Below are 15,770 nucleotides of genomic sequence, written 5' to 3' on the forward strand. Positions count from 1 at the left end.
TGAGGTTTGGGGATACGGGAGGGGCTGACTGCTGATTTTTGAAGGCTGGGGGCTGCCACCCAGGAACAAGGATTGAAAAGCCCTGCTGTGGCTGGGAGCCAGGCACCCCTGTGGATCCCACCTCGCCTACGTCCCTGGGGCTGCCTTGGATATGCGCGCCGCGCCCAGCCCAGCCCGGCCCGAGCTAGGGGCGCCCCGGCGCGGAACGCTCGAGTGCAGTGAGGCCTCCCGAGCTGCAGGGGGAGATAGCGTCGCCTCCGCCTGCAGTGAGCCGGCCGGGGAGACTCTCCCGCGCCGGGCGCCGTAACTGCCCGGACGGACGCTGGGCGCGGCCGCGTGGGGCCGGGGGACGCTGCGCGCGCGGTGGGGCCATGGCCACCGGGAAGGTTCTGTGAGTAGCCGGCCCCGCCCCCCTGCTTGATTCACCCACGCGCGAAGGGGCGCGAGGCTGCCGCGCCAGGGCACCCCCCCAGCGCGCGAGCCCGCCCGGCCCCTGGCTCGGCCTGAGAGCAGGGCGGAGGGGCCGGGGGCGGCGCAGGGAGGCCGCCTCCGCTCCGGGGGTAACCGCGCCGCTAACGCCGCCCCCGCGGCCCTCCGGCCCCGCCTCCTGTGCCAAATCTGGGCGGGGAGTTGGCCGGAGGGGCCCCCTAGGCCGAGCCCCCGCGCCTACAGGGCAGCTCTGGAGCCCCGCAGGGCGGGACCTACCCGTGCTGGCTACCGCCGCTGGCGGGGGGAGGGGCTCGGTACAGCCCTGGAAAGTCCCCCCCCGCGCCCGCATTGGAGTCGCTGCAGCTGCGGCACTTGTCGTGCAGATGTTCCCCTAGTATAGGCAGGGCTCCAGGCAGCGCTTCATCAGCCCCTTCAGCGCAGTGAGCAACAGCGGCCCAGTTCTCTCGTCAGGGGCACTTTGGTCTTGTTCTCTGCTCTTGCTTTCTCCCTGGACCTGTCAGTTTCTTTTCCTTATTGTTGTTTCCTTTCCTCCCCTTGTTTTCCCCCTTCTTCCCACATGCTGGTGCTGTCCCACTAACATTTCCTCCTTTTCGGAATCCCGCTTACCGTCTTTTCCTGCTGGCACATCCCTTTTGCTGTCATTCCTAAACTGCTTACAACCTTCTGGCTCACAGGTTTGGTCCCTTCCCCTGTTGCAAAGACATCTCTCAGACGATGTTGCATACTGCTTTGGATGGTAGTGAAGAGTTGAATCCTGACACTCATTTAAAGCAATGTATCTGGGCTTATTTGTTCCTTAGAAATAGCATATGGTGCTGATTAAGGGTAGCCGCCAAGCACATGATTTGTTCTTTATACATGCTGCCTGTTTTTTAAAACTAAAGTGCAAAAACGTGTATCTGGCAAAGGAATAAGCCAGTTTGAAATAACATAGTTCTGTGGCTGAGGTTTATGGTCTTTGCTGTGTGTACAGTATGTGATTTCACTCCGGGAGTAAAACAATTAAAACCAAGATTTTATAATAGCACTGGTGTTTTATGAGTAACTTTGATGTTTTTCTCCCCTGTAGCTACCCCCTGTACCAGCTGGGAAACCCCCAGCTGAGGATTTTCCGACCTAACTTCTTCATGACACTGGTGAGGCCTGGTGTGTCACAGCCAGAAGACACTGTACAGTTCCGTATCTCCATGCAGTAAGTGCAACCAGAGAAACAGTAGATGAAAGGGTTATCTGCTTCTCAGTTTGAAAGCCTTCAGGGATAGCAATCTAAATAATGAGAAGAACAATATCTCTGGAGACACAGTTAACTAGGCTTGAGGTCAGATTTTGTTATTGTTAGTTACAGTAGACTTAGGTTGTAATTAGAATTTATTAAATCTCCCATGTTGTGAAACTTCACACCCGCTGTTTGAGCAGATAAACCCATTGCCTGGATGCCATGTGCAGTGAATGTTGCACAGGTGCAAGCATGCTCCTTGAACTAGAAATAATATCTACAATTTTGATAACATCTTTCATTGTGAAGCATCCAAAAGCCATTTGCCAACCAAAATGTATATTGTTTATTGGAATTGCTTCACCAAAATGCAGCCATCTCTGGGGTGAAACATAGCAACACTACATTGCAGTTTCAGACAATGTGTAGAATACTATATCTAACTGAAACTCAAGGGGAATTTTAGGTAGGACCTTTAAGGAAACACTCCTGCACTTATTTAAAGGACATAAGATCTTTAATTATCACAAGTGTTCAGGAGCTGAGTTTTACATCTCACCCAAAATATGCCTCTTCCAACAACAGTGTCTCTTTACAACATGCTTGGTAATAGTTCTGTACTGATTTGGTGGCAAGAAGTGACACCTATTTAGTTATCGACACTGTTTCCTCCACCACATAGGTAATCTCGGAGTTCTCTCTTGCAAAGATGTAACTCTCTTTGACCTTGCTTAGCATATGTGATCTGATGGGATCACAGCCTAAAGTGGCATGGCTGCAGATCCTGAAGCTTTTAACATATAGTGGTTGTGTGCTGCTGCATGTGAATCCACTTAGCAAGTGATAGTTCTGTCTTCAAAGCCAAGCTAAGGTTCTGTACCCTAATTTTTTTATATTTTCAAATTAAGAGTCCAACTTTGTTGTCTTTTCACAACTGCTTCCTCTCACTCTCGAGAAAAACACGCACTTCAAAAGATTCACTGTATGCACCACTACTTTTGGACCTCTGGTAGGCTGCTGCAGAACCTGTCTTGGATGACTATCTATACTGATAAAGAGGATCCTAAATAATCTGTTCCTTTGATTTCAAAACATAATCCCATTGGATTATGAGACAGGGTCTCTGGATCTTGTTCAGTGGATTGCTATCCAGCCAATAGCTTTTTGGTGCCAATAGCTATTGACCAGCAAGGAGGACAGTACTATTAAAATATGTTACAGCACCCTGTCTTCACAAAACTCATTGTCTGCCCATTGATACTTTAATACACCGACACACTCTGTAGGAAGGGAATGTTGATTAGTGATCAGAACAAGACTTGGGAGTCTGGTGTTAGGGGTTCCCACCTTTACCACTGATTTATTGTGACCTTGGACAAGTCATTAAAGCTCTTTTTGCCTCAGTTTTGACAACTATGGATTTAATCCCTGCCTTCCATACAGGGGTGTTGTGAGGCTTAACATTTTTAAACGATTTGAAGTTTATTTGAGGAAAGGTGCTATAGAAGAGCACCTGTTAGGTATATAATGATTTTTGACAGTGAGTCCCACTTAAAAATAAGCAACATTTTGGAGCAACAAGATTGTCCATTTTTATAGGTTTCCAGTGCAATCGTAGTGACAGGCTTTGAGAGCAATAACTGTAAAATACTGCCTGAGGAATAGAGAAGCTGAGTGTTACATACAGTAGGCTTTGGGCACTGTATCACAGTTGAGGTAACTTTTATATCAGGGACTTCACTAGGCTGTGAAGGCCGTAGCTTCTTAAGCATGAGCTTTTCCTAGCGCCTCTTCCGTAGATTAAGAAGACTCTCCATTTGTCCAAGGGAACTGGCGTGGGAGAATGCATTGGTTGTTATGAGCCCCTTCCTAGAGACAGGGTGTTGCTGTGATATCCCCCAGGGCGTAACCAGAACCACTGTGTCCCCTTCACTCTCAAGCCCAGGGTGCTTCTTACACTGCTTTACTAGTGAAAAGCAGCCTCTCCAGGCCCTGCTCACACAGCCATTAATATGTAAAGGCACACCCAGCAAAGTTACATGAATGCTCTTTTAGCCACTCACGAACTATATACAGGGTGACACCTGTAAGTTCCCCAGCCTTGCACCCCAGAAATGTGCATCTTGCACTGTCCAGCACACTGCTGCACAGAGCAAGCTCATTAATAATTCGTCATTTTATCAAAGAAAATGATTATGCCTGAGCTTTTGTTAACCTGAGTGGAGATTCCCCAACCACTTCAGCCAAAACACACTGGTTTAGATAAGACAATAAAACAAGTTTATTGATTATAGAAAGATAGATTTTATGTGATTATCAGTGGTTACATGGGGTACTGTGTGTCACAGTTACTCATCCATTTGTTTTCAGAGATTAGAGACTTCTACAAAGAAAACAAAAGAATTGTCCACTTAGGATAGAGAGAGTGAGCCCATCCACCCTCTTTGAATACAACTGGCATTTGAGTTTTTGACTATTAAGATTACATTGGATTAAATAGTTATTATTGCTGCAGCCTGTGTTTGCTTATAGAACCATTGTGAACTGTTTGTATGGTTTATATATTTGTGGCAGTCAAATTATCTTGGCCAAATGGACTTGTTGATATATTTGCTCTAAAGTATTGATAAGCCTATACATATTTTTTTCTGTTTTGAATTTAGTTTAAACATTTACACTTTTCTTCCCTCCTCTCCAAAATATTTCCTCTTTGCACAGGATGACGAGAGTGGATGTTAAGAATTACCTTGAAAAAATATACAACGTGCCAGTGTCTGTTGTGAGGACCAGAATACAGTATGGTGAGTGCAGAGGCTAAGCTTCTTTTCGGGATGTTTAAAAAGTTTTTGTTTTCAACAAAGCTCCTCTTCAGCCTACAACTGTTTTTTTTTTTAATCCCCAAGTGTTGATTTTCCAGTAAGGTATTTTGAGAGGGTGGTGTGGTGAAATTTCTCTCCCGCCTGCCACCGCATAGATCCCATCACTGTGGTGGAGAGATCTTCCTCTCCAAGGTTGAAGATCAGCTGTGTCTCTATGGTCATCCAGTCCTGGGCTTTCCTAAACTCCTTTATCTGTGAACTTCAACTGTCCTATTCTGGGGAAAGTGGAATTTGGTCTTCATATTTGTTCAATTCAGAAAGTTTTCTTTTGTCCCTGAGCCAGAGGACCCCCTTTCCCTGGGATGAGGTAAAAATCAGTATCTCTGTTTGCTCAGTCCTTACCTTCTCCCATTGTATTTCATATCACATAACCTTCACACAGTTTAGCAAGATCAGCAGCCTCTGTTTGGTAGGGACCCAAGACTGAAATAGCAGGAGGGATTCTGTTGGCAGAATTCTGTTAGACTTCTAAGGGTAGCCCAGGACTGTAATAGCAGGAACCTGCAGATGAAAAGTGAGATGCGATTACAGCTATACAGCGTTCATGCCCCTGGTTGGTACTGTTGGTTCCTCATTTTGCTGAGCATAAAATCTATCCCCTCTGAAGTTAGACACCTGCCAACCCCAACCTTCATTCTTATATAAAATTAGTTAAAACAAACTAACAACCTCCCTCCCCCATATTTCTTAAAGTATTAAGAAATAGTTAAGGCCGAAAGTAGTTGAGTTTATCTAACAACCAGACAATATAATTGTCATGGTTATGCCCTAGCCCCTACGCCCAAAAATCCATCATAGTCTGCTCTAATTAATGCCAGGATATGACCTGGTGCCAAACAACTCTTGGATTAGGGTGCACAAAGGTGCCATAAAACCACCTTTGCATCTGATGTCCCCCTCCCTGGAGCTTTTGTTATCATAGCTGGAATGCATTGGAAGAGTGGTGCAGACTAAGGGGCAGGATTTTTAAATGTCATCGGCTTGATTTTCAAGCAGTAAGTAACTGAAATGTAACTTGTTCTGACCGACAGGTCAAATTGTGTTGGGTTGCTGGATGTTTTTCTTAGTCTGCATCTCACAACTAGAGAGGATGAACAGGTTGGATGTGTGTGTGAAGGCCATCAGTGGGGCGGACATTTTTTAAAAAAGGGTAAAAAACAAGGTTACAGGAGAAATCTGAGGAGGAAGAGACAGGAGGGAAGTAAAAATTCCTAGAGAAAACATGAAGAAATGTTGCTAAATTCTTAAAATAGTTATGTATTTGTGTGTGTATGGGGAGAAAAGTAGAGAGTAAATTAATGGGAGAGCAAGTGTAGTATTTTCAGATTTTTATTTTATAAATAACTTTATACTGACTTTATGCACATTTACTTCCAAACAGCTTCTAAAAATATTCATACCCAATTTGGCAACCTCTCCACTCCACCTCCCCGTAAAGCCTAGCCTGGCTGGTGGAGATGGTGGTTGTTTGTGTGTGTATGTTGGGAGGAAGATAGACGAGCAGGGAGTGGGAAAGTGTCATTAGTTGGGGAGTTATAATGAAGCACAGCCACTATATTTTAGAAAATTAAAAATTGCTAAACTTTTTGGATTTTGTAATTTCTTTAAAAGCAGAAACAGTAAATTGCACTTGTGCACTAGCGCTACAGAGTGTATAGTTTAGATGGGGAGCTCCAGGGAGCAGGGACACTGATCTCATAGCCACTTAATAAATGACTGTTTTCTGCCTTGGGAGTACTGGTTTCCCAAAGCTGACCTAGTGGCTAGGACACTAGCGGAGATCTGGGTTCAATTTCCTGCTCCACCACAGGCTTCCTGTGTGGCCTTCAGCTAGTGCGCCTCGGTTCCCAGTCTGTAAAATTGGGATAATAGTACCTACCAAAGGATAAATATGTTTTAATCATTGTGAGGTGCCCAGATTCTATGGTAATACACCTCTACCCTGATATAACGCTGTCCTCAGGAGCCAAAAAATCTTACTGCGTTATAGGTGAAACTGTTGTATCGAACTTGCTTTGATCCGCCGGAGTGCGCAGTCCCGCCCCCCCCGGAGCACTGCTTTACCGCGTTATATCTGAATTCGTGTTATATCGGGTCGCGTTATATCGGGGTAGAGGTGTAGTTATAAATAGCTAAGATAGAATTCTTCCCCACAAAAGAATCAAAACTCAAATCAAACCTTTCAGTTGGGGGAGCTTGTGACTCTCGGAAAGTAAAAGTGTTTCTCTTCACTTGAATAGGTGCAAACAATAAAAGGAACCACAAGAACCAGAAAGTGAAGAAGCCAGATTACAAAGTTGCGTACGTACAGCTGGTGAGTAAACATGTATGTGTGTTTGAAGTGAGGGTAGGGTCTGTTAATCAGCATAATTAGAAATAATGCTTAGTTAATTGTCCATTTGTACTGTATATTTATGCAACTTCAGCCTTCCCTGTACTAATAAAAACAAGGAGTCTGATGGCACCTTAAAGACTAACAGATTTATTTGGGCATAAGCTTTCGTGGGTAAAAACCTCACTTCTTCAGATGCATAGAGTGAAAGTTACAGATGCAGGCATTATATACTGACACATGGAGAGCAGGGAGTTACTTCGCAAGTGGAGAACCAGTGTTGACAGGGCCAATTCAATCAGGGTGGATGTAGTCCACTCCCAATAATGTACTAATGGTGTCATCCCCTGCCACCCTTGAGACCTCATGATGCGGTTGTCTGAATGAAAAGAGTTTAGTTCAGAAACACCCAAACAAACCATTCGTTTTTAAATCCCTTTTTGTTTGAAGCCTGAATCTAAGGTCCAGTCAGGTACCATTGAGTATCAGTCTGCCAGTGAGTTTCATGCTGACCCTGTACTCTGCATGTTGAAAGGTTCACCACTTATGTGGCTGATTGCTGAAATGTCTGCTAAGTTAAAGAATAAAGCGGGGTGGTGGTGGTGATTTTAATAAAACTCTTTGGATGTTGGAATGGTTGGAAGAGTTTAGGTACTGCCTTGGTGGGCTTTCAGTCATGTCTAACAAGTATGCTTTGTGGCTAAACTGGGTTCTAAAATGTTGGTGTCCCAGTGGAGATGGAGCCCAATATTTTGTATAACTGTGGTAGTTTTTTTGTTTTGTTTTTTTTAACAACCCAAGCATATTATAGTTCAGATCTCTTCCTGGAATAACCTCTTTGATCGAAAACTTACACTCACAAAAACTACCTTAAAAGAACATTATTAAAATTGCCAAATCAAGCACTGGAAACTTAGAAAATGCCAGAATTACTATTGCCTGTACAACCTTAATCCTACTCCCTTGTGCATCCACCCTGTGCATTGAATGAAGCAAGTGTTCTGTGGGAAAAATAGTATATGATCATGTAATGAAAGACTGGATCGTAATGCATATGCACAGAAAACTGAATTAAGGTTGCATAGTCATCCATAAATCTGGCATTTCCTAATGTTCTGGTGCTTGACTTTGCAACCTTAAATGTTCTTTTAATGGGTTTTATATGTAATTTATTCATTTTTTTTTTTTTTTAAAAAGACCAAGATAAAAATAAATCCTGTTATGTACAACTGTGTAACAGCCCTCCTGGGGAGTGTATAGAGTTGACCTCCCGCTAGCTTACATGGAGGTAAAAACTCCAGGTCCTTGTCTCCACTAGGATTTTACAACATGCAATAGCTATTTGATGTAAAAACATACCTATTATTTTCAGGGAAGACATAGTCTGAGATACAGGGGAGATTTACCCTGGGAGATGGTAGGCAGCGTTACTATAATGTCTATGCTTCTCAGGGCTTCCGCTGTGAGGAAGCCTCTCTAAGCCACAGTCAAGACTTAAAAGGAGCCTTGCGGGTGGAGAGGATTCAGGGGTGCATGGTATCCTTGCATTTCCTGGCCAGGCTCCGCATTCTGGCCAATGGCAGCCACTTTCCACTGCCACATTCTCTGCTTTCAGGAAGGATCAGCCAGTCTGTAAACAGGCATAGATCTTCAGAAGATGTCTACACTGTAATTAGAAACAAAATTCTCCAGTGTTGTGGAATAGATTGCAGACTCAAAGCAGTATTGTGTGTGCTTACCTCAGGCCAAGCATCTGTACCTGGAACAATCACAGACATCCCATCTGTGCGGGGCAAGCGTTTAACAATGCCATTCTTTATCATTCCGTGATATGAGACAGCTCTAATGCTTTGGGGCAGGGATGGTTTATTTGCTCTTCACTGTGGTAGGCGCTGTACAAAGGGAGCCTGGATGCATAGGTAGAGCTCCTAGATGCTCCTACAGTAATACAAGTAAAGTAATAACACGAGGCACTGAAAAATAATGCAGTGAACCTTGAGCCAGGATATTATGTGTGTGTTCTGCTTCCCCTCACCTCTAGGTTTCCAGGCTCTTCCTGCCCTCTTCTGTTTCTTTTGTGTGTGCTCTACCTCCTGGCCCCTGGTACTCTTTACTTTCATGTCTTCCCTATGTATTTCTCCTCTTTGTGTCTTTTTTTTTTTTTTTTTTTTAATTACTAATTCTGGTCTGTCTCTCACTCTGCTCCCAGTTCTGCATTAGTGTTGCTTTTACAGCAGTGGACTAGAGTTCATGCCCTCACTGTCAATTCTGAAACTTTTGGTTTGCCTTCATTAGGCCCCATGGAGCCCATGGTTAAAATAGAACTCTACTCATAGTGTAGAAAAACCTCTGCTAAGCACTTCAAAATCCCTTTTTGATTAGAATCATGCTGCATCTGTAACAACTCCAATTAAGGCCAAACTAGTCAGTGTTTTTTGCTTCCCCATCATTTTTACCAGCTGTGTTTTCTCTAGTCCAGTTTCAAGTTAAAATGGTGTAAGAGTGTAAGAAAATTGAAGAGGTCAGGAGTGTTTTGTGTTGGCCTTCTTATCAACCACTAGGTGGAAGCATTACTCTTCCTAGTGTGACTTCCTTCACTAAAAAGTCTCTGGTTACCTGGATGAAATCAGGTTCATTTTAAAGAGACCAGTCATGCTGCTCTACTTTGGAGAACATCAGTTTCTACAGCACTTGCACATACTAATGTACTGAAAGTGTTTTGAAGATGAACGGTATGTTATTAAGAATCATATACAATATATCAGTTCAGTCTCTTTTAAATTCTATTTCTTGGGGATTTGGAATGTTTTTCTTTTTCCTCAGGTTCTAACTTGCCAAATAAGTTGTCAGTCCAGTTGTTACTATTCTCCCATTAAAAATTACCTTAAATCGTCAAAGCTGCTAGTTCTGCTAAGCAAGTGGAGCTTAGCAGAAGACTCTGAAATCCACACCTGGTTTTACCTCCATTTTAATTAAACCTGCTTAGAGAAAGTCTAATGGAAATGGTAATAAAAAGAAGAGCAGTCTTGTCTACGTTGGGCTAGCACCTGTTCAGCTGTACAAGGGATGGCACCAGTGGGAATTTTTTTGTAAATATTCCTACATATGTTTTGGCTACAGTGCCTTATAAGCATGTATTTAGCAGTTCACATGTCACTTTAAAAATGATCCCATCCAAAGATGACAGCAGTTTGTAGGGTTTCTCGCTGTATTTGAGGCATTTTGGAGAAAGTAAGATTCCCCATATGCTGCTATGTTACAGAAAGGATTTTAAAGTTAAGTCTCCTATTCTCCTTGGCTCTACTCTTTATTTTAATACCAGATATTATTATAAGACACAAGGAGAGTCATGCAAATATATTAGGTTATAAAACTGAGCTGCCTTTGCTGCTGGCCCACGTCCCACACTGTAGGAATCCAGCATATTTTAGATGATGACATTATAAACATCACTCTGTCCTAATTCTGAAGGACAGTAGTAAGCGTCTTAATTATCCAAATAATCAAAAGAGCTTTCAGCTGTTTGCAAACTCAACATTTGTTGCATCATTCCTATAGAACAGTTTCTGTGCTGTCCTTCCATTCCTAAATTTGTGAAATAAATGGAAGGTCAAAGCACGTATAATAACTAGCTTGTGCTGGACAAGCCTATTAGCTGGATATTTCTGGCATGATGCTCGGCGGTGAAAAGGTTAACAATGTGAACACTTAACTTTAAAGGCCTAATTATGATCACTTAACAGCCCATTAAGCTGAATGGAGGCAATTTGTACCTCTTGGTGTGATATTTCTCTCTGAAGACAACCTTTATTTCTACCCTGAAAACGATCTTCCTAACCAGAAGAGCTAGAAATGTAAACTAAAAATAGACTTAGCACTTATTATAGCATTTTCATCTTCAAAGGTTTTAACAACATTTCATGAATTAATCCTTACAATCGCCATTATGTAAATGAACTTTATACTAGGGTAAACTGAAACAGAAGGAACAACGAGGAGTCCTTGTGGCACCTTAGAGACTAACAAATTTATTTGGGCATAAGCTTTCGTAGGCTAGAACCCACTTCATCAGATGCATGGAGTGGAAAATACAGGAGCAGATATAAATACATGAAAGGATGGGGGTTGCTTTACCACGTGTGAGGTCAGTCTAATTAGGTAAATCAATTAACAGCAGGATACGAAGGGAGGAAAAATAACTTTTGAAGTAGTAAGAGAGTGGCCCGTTACAGACAGTTGACAAGAAGATGTGAGTAACAGTAGGGAGAAATTCATATTGGGGAAATTAGGTTTAGGTTTTGTAATGACCCAACCTCTCCCAGTCTTTATTCAGGCCTAATCTGATGGTATCCAGTTTGCAAATTAATTCCAGTTCTGCAGCTTCACGTTGGATTCTGTTTTTGAAGTTTTTTTTGTTGAAGAAGGATTAGATTTGAGGAGTTAATTGCTTCCTTTTTTTAATGTAAACAATGGACCATGCACCTCTCTTGAATATAAATTTATAATTTGTAGAAAACAATGAAATCTGTGGGAAGACCCTGAATCCTTGCAATACATAGATTTTTAGCACCAAGTTTTACTATCCCAACAACAATATAATATATTTTTAAAGCCCCCTTCATTCAGTGATCTCAAAGCATTTTTTAGACAAAATCTCACTGCACCCTTGTGAGTTTGGCATTATCTTCAATATACAAAAGGAGCAATTTGGGGCCCAGTGTGGTTAAATGGCTTACAGAAGGTCACACAGCAAACCATTGTGAGCACTAGGAATAGAACGCCAGAAACATGCCTTCCAGTTGCATGTTGTAACAGTCAACATTCCATCACATGGAAAGTTAGAGGTGACGTTGTGGTCCTATTGAAGTCAATGGAAATTTTGCTTTTGACTTTAGGTAGGTCAGGATTTCTCTTATGAATCTTTTTATCATATGTCTGCCAGTTGTTTACTGTATTACTTTAAAAATGGTAAACTTGTATATGTTATTTACAAACAATATACCTAATGCCTTAGGTATACTGAATTTAAATATGTCTGAATGTACACTCTGCCCTTTACATAAATGGATGCCTCCTGATATATTTTAAGTTTTGAAAAAGCCCAGAAATATGCTTTTGAAAATTAGCTACCAAGCATGCACAATAGCTATTTTTCATACAGCTTTCATCACTCCAGAGTCTTACAGTGCAGTATTACAGCATAGTATTGTTACTTAGGATTTATAAACCTTCAGTTCCAGGGTGTAATGTTTTGGCTGTTTGAAATCGTGTCTGGCTGCCAGCCAAAATCAGAATTTCTTTACAAAACAAGAGCTGGAAAGAGCCAACTTGTCTACGCTGATTTTTATTTATTCAAAAGCTCCAGATACAGATAGACTTAATCTGCTCAATATTTTACTTTCACCAGCCTTGAAATGGGAACTCTGAGCACTTTGATAAATGGACGAAAAGTTTGTTTGGTTCCACTGTAGCCTCTGTGCATAACTCTACATTCTCTTTTTGCAATGCTTAGTGAATCACAATGGATGTCACTAGTACGCTGCAGGGACTATTTTCCTTCATTCCCCAATAATGGAAGCATATCAGTATTGGAAACATACCAAAATGGCTGTGCTGCATCAGGAGATCACTCCTTTCCACATTGTTACCAGTAAAACTTGTGCTTGGGTCCTGCCTACATGTTGGCTTGAATTGTTTTGAAATCAATTCAGCTGAAATGGTTTAATCCCCAGTGTGAATGAGGCTTTAGGGCTGACCTTGTCTGTGTCAGGGGATTTCGCTACAACATGATTGTCCCTTGTTTTCATTAAAGCATATTGTGCAGTGTAGACAGGATCTTAGCAACATGCCTGAAGTCTGCTAAAGTCTCGGACAGCCTTGGGCTGCAAGAGTGCTCACAGCTGGTCCAGTCTGTGCATTTTCTAAGGGAATGGTGTAGCTACTTTCGTCGTACTTACAGCAAAGGAGCTTCAATACTCCATGGTTTCAGCACTGTTTAGGAGTACTGATGAGGCCCAATTCTATACTATGAAATGGAGCTGTGCTTTAATTGTTGTAGGACAGCTGTGCTGTACCCAGTCCCCTGATTGTTTTGTAGTGTAGATACACTTCCTGGGGTTCCTAAGAGGCTATGCCACAGAAACAACCTGGGAATCTCATTGCACTAGTTGAACTTGTTGTAGGTTCAAGCATGGATAAGCTCAACTGGGGCAAGTTGCAACTTCTTTGTCTACATTTGGGGTTTAGACCATCTCTCACCTGTAAATTGCCATGCAGTGTATAAGGCTAAATAAAAAAAACAATACAAGGACAACTGTGTCAAGTGACATGGTTACTGTTCTCCTGAGACCCAGTTGCATCACATTTTCAGTTCTAAAATGAAGTGTAGATGGGAACACAACAGTGTTCTGGAAGCATAGTTGAGCCTTGCTCTGATGCCAGCCTGGGTATGAAATGTGATTAAGCTCCCATCTGGAGCTGTGTTGTAACTGGATCTCTGATGTGTTTGTAGTGTAGATGGGTATTTACCCATTTTTTACAAATGCACTCTAATTTGCAAAACCAATTTCAGTTTATAGAGTGGCAATAAATGCATATAAAAACCTTGAGAAATGTGCATTTATTTGTCAGATAGTTTTAAAACAGCCCCAGTGTTATTTTTATAACATCTCTCTCTCTGCCATATTATTGTGTGTGTGTTTAATTATGCAGCGTTTCATACTGAAATGAATGGACAGGGCTTGCATTGTTGATTTAAAGAGGTTGCAATTGGTGCAAACAATACTCAGAAATAGAGATAATGTCAATGGGATAAAACGTTGTCACAGAATAATGGTTTCCTGCTGTTAGATAAAAGCTAGAGGCCAACTGATGTTTATTTTCCATCCAAGCGGGAAACATCGATCCTGTGATGGTGATATACTACAACAGCTTGTCTGTTAGGCGGAATGATTGATGTAGGTTTAATCACTTTATCTCATGAACGTTGTTGGTACATTATAGTTTTTTTCCACTGTACTGTTGTTTTACATTCTATTCTTTGTTTCAACTGGTGAGAGACCCCTGCCAACCACTATCCTGTACAACCCTCCCTGTAGTGACTTGCTGAGACTGAACTGGAGCACTTCTCACCGTGACAGCAAGGCATATTAAGTATAACATTTATATTATAAATTAACCAGCCATAAACACAGACCATTACCTAAGTGCTAAACAAAATAAATGGTCTTTACATGGTTCACTGAAGTTGGGACTCTGGCAGAACTGCTCACTGCCACTGGCCTTGATCTTATCTTAGGAGCTAATACAGACACCTCTTAGTTGATGCACTGTGGTATAATATAAGAGATGGATCTCAGATAGTCATCTCCTGAGCATTCATGCCTTAAAGATTGTTGCCAACACCTGGATTTGCACATAGAAGTGAATAGGAAACCAGTGCAGAGTATGAGCTCTTGGTGTGTGTAGGGCCCTGTCCTGCTTGGGAGATGGGAAGTAGCATTCTCCACCAGCTGAAGCTTCCGGGTGGTTTTCAGATATAGCTGTAAGTATGTACATCACAGCTACTTCAGAGAAAGACTGGAATGTGTATCTGACCATTTGTTCTCTCTCTTTAGGGTCAGGGACAAACCTTTCAGTTCCCAAACCTATTTCCAGAGAAAGAAGAAACCCCAGAACCTGGCTCTGTCGAAGACATCCAGAAGCAATTTATGGAGAACGAGAGACAGAGGCAGACAGCTGACCCCAGGCGAGGAGGAGTCACCAACTGGTTTGGACTTTGATGGAACAAGGCAGCTGCCTCTCCGATGGATTTTAATCAGCGGAACCTGCGTTTTTCTCTCCCTATGACATAGGGTTTATTTTCGAGCAGCCTATCTGTGCATAACTACGACAAAATGGCACAAAAGAGAAATAAAAATAAAAAGACAGCATTTCAGATCTTTCTTATAAAGGCTCCGGACCTCTTAAATACAGACTCACTGGCAATTCTCTTTGGCTGGGCGAGTGTATCACCCACCCTCTCCCACTTAGAGCCCTGCAACTCGACCTGAATCAATGGAACCTATCTACAAGTGTCAGGTTTGAGGCAGGTCAGAAAACAACCCAACCTTCTTGCGGTCAGGTCAGGCTGTCTCTGACCTTCTCCTGCCTGTGAGGTTGGCGTGGCAGCAGCTGCATGCCCCACTCCTGGTGGCTGTTGCCATCTCACTGCACTCTCTGTGTGCTGCGGAGCGAGTGTTCTCACAAGGCGTAGTGCCTCCCTCTCCGCCCTAGTGCAATGGTGGATGGCAGGAATGGGGCATGCAGCCACTACTGTGCCAACCCCACAGGCAGGGGCAGCAGTGATTCAGGTTTGGGGTGAAAGATTCAGGGTTGGATTGGAAAATGTCTAAACCCTCTCAGGCTCTGGTCGGGTGGGCTTGGGTCCAGTTCAAGTATAGGTCGGGCTTAAATTTAAAGGCCTAAGCAGACCTCTACTCCCACTCTTCTTACTCACTGCCTCCTGCAGGTCATTTGAGCACCAGTATCAGGAATGTGATTGTCCAATGTTAATTGTAGTGTGCATTGAATAGATTGTATAAAGGATGAGCTGGGTGGATGCTGTACTGATGGGGCGATATAAGATGGACTGGTTGCTCTAGCTAGCCAGTAGATTGGTTACATGGGCTTCAGAGCACCAGTTTCCATCCTTGCCAAGAGGACTAATGCTTTGCTCACAGGATACTATGCTGTAGTGACTTTTTCTGCTTGGGGATGTAGCTATGATCTAATTTCACTACTCCATTAATGTTTAATACATTCTAGTGTTGTGGGGCTTTTAATGTTGGAGGAGGAGGCTATACAAGATGGATACACATCCATATACACATTTATATAGCCCACAAAGACTTGC

The 15,770-nt window shown here is 42.7% G+C and overlaps 1 protein-coding gene across 2 annotated transcripts; it reads left to right on the forward strand.

Annotated features, from left to right (window-relative positions):
• The first annotated feature begins 301 nt into the window (after nucleotides 1-301).
• On the forward strand, nucleotides 302-14,821 carry MRPL23 (mitochondrial ribosomal protein L23). 2 transcript variants are annotated; one of them, XM_024209114.2, is made up of 5 exons: nucleotides 302-391; nucleotides 1,520-1,642; nucleotides 4,385-4,467; nucleotides 6,786-6,859; nucleotides 14,494-14,821. In XM_024209114.2, the coding sequence occupies exons 1-5, from the start codon at nucleotides 372-374 to the stop codon at nucleotides 14,656-14,658; spliced, it is 465 nt and encodes a 154-aa protein (XP_024064882.2). In that variant the 5' UTR covers nucleotides 302-371; the 3' UTR covers nucleotides 14,659-14,821. The 2 variants fall into 2 exon arrangements, with proteins under 2 accessions (XP_024064882.2, XP_024064890.2); XM_024209122.2 differs by lacking the exon at nucleotides 302-391 and adding an exon at nucleotides 886-1,422.
• Nucleotides 14,822-15,770: the final 949 nt, after the last annotated feature.

Source organism: Terrapene carolina, unplaced genomic scaffold (genome assembly GCF_002925995.2).
Source record: "Terrapene carolina triunguis isolate 2854851 unplaced genomic scaffold, T_m_triunguis-2.0 Scaffold171, whole genome shotgun sequence".
Taxonomy (NCBI): Eukaryota; Metazoa; Chordata; order Testudines; family Emydidae; genus Terrapene; species Terrapene triunguis.

Excerpts from the sequence above, each read along its gene's own strand:
- MRPL23 (XM_024209114.2), top strand. The coding sequence starts at position 372 with ATGGCCACCGGGAAGGTTCT. Across the intron at positions 1,643-4,384 it reads CAGTTCCGTATCTCCATGCA|GATGACGAGAGTGGATGTTA; the intron begins GTAAGTGCAACC and ends CTCTTTGCACAG. Across the intron at positions 4,468-6,785 it reads GAGGACCAGAATACAGTATG|GTGCAAACAATAAAAGGAAC; the intron begins GTGAGTGCAGAG and ends TCACTTGAATAG.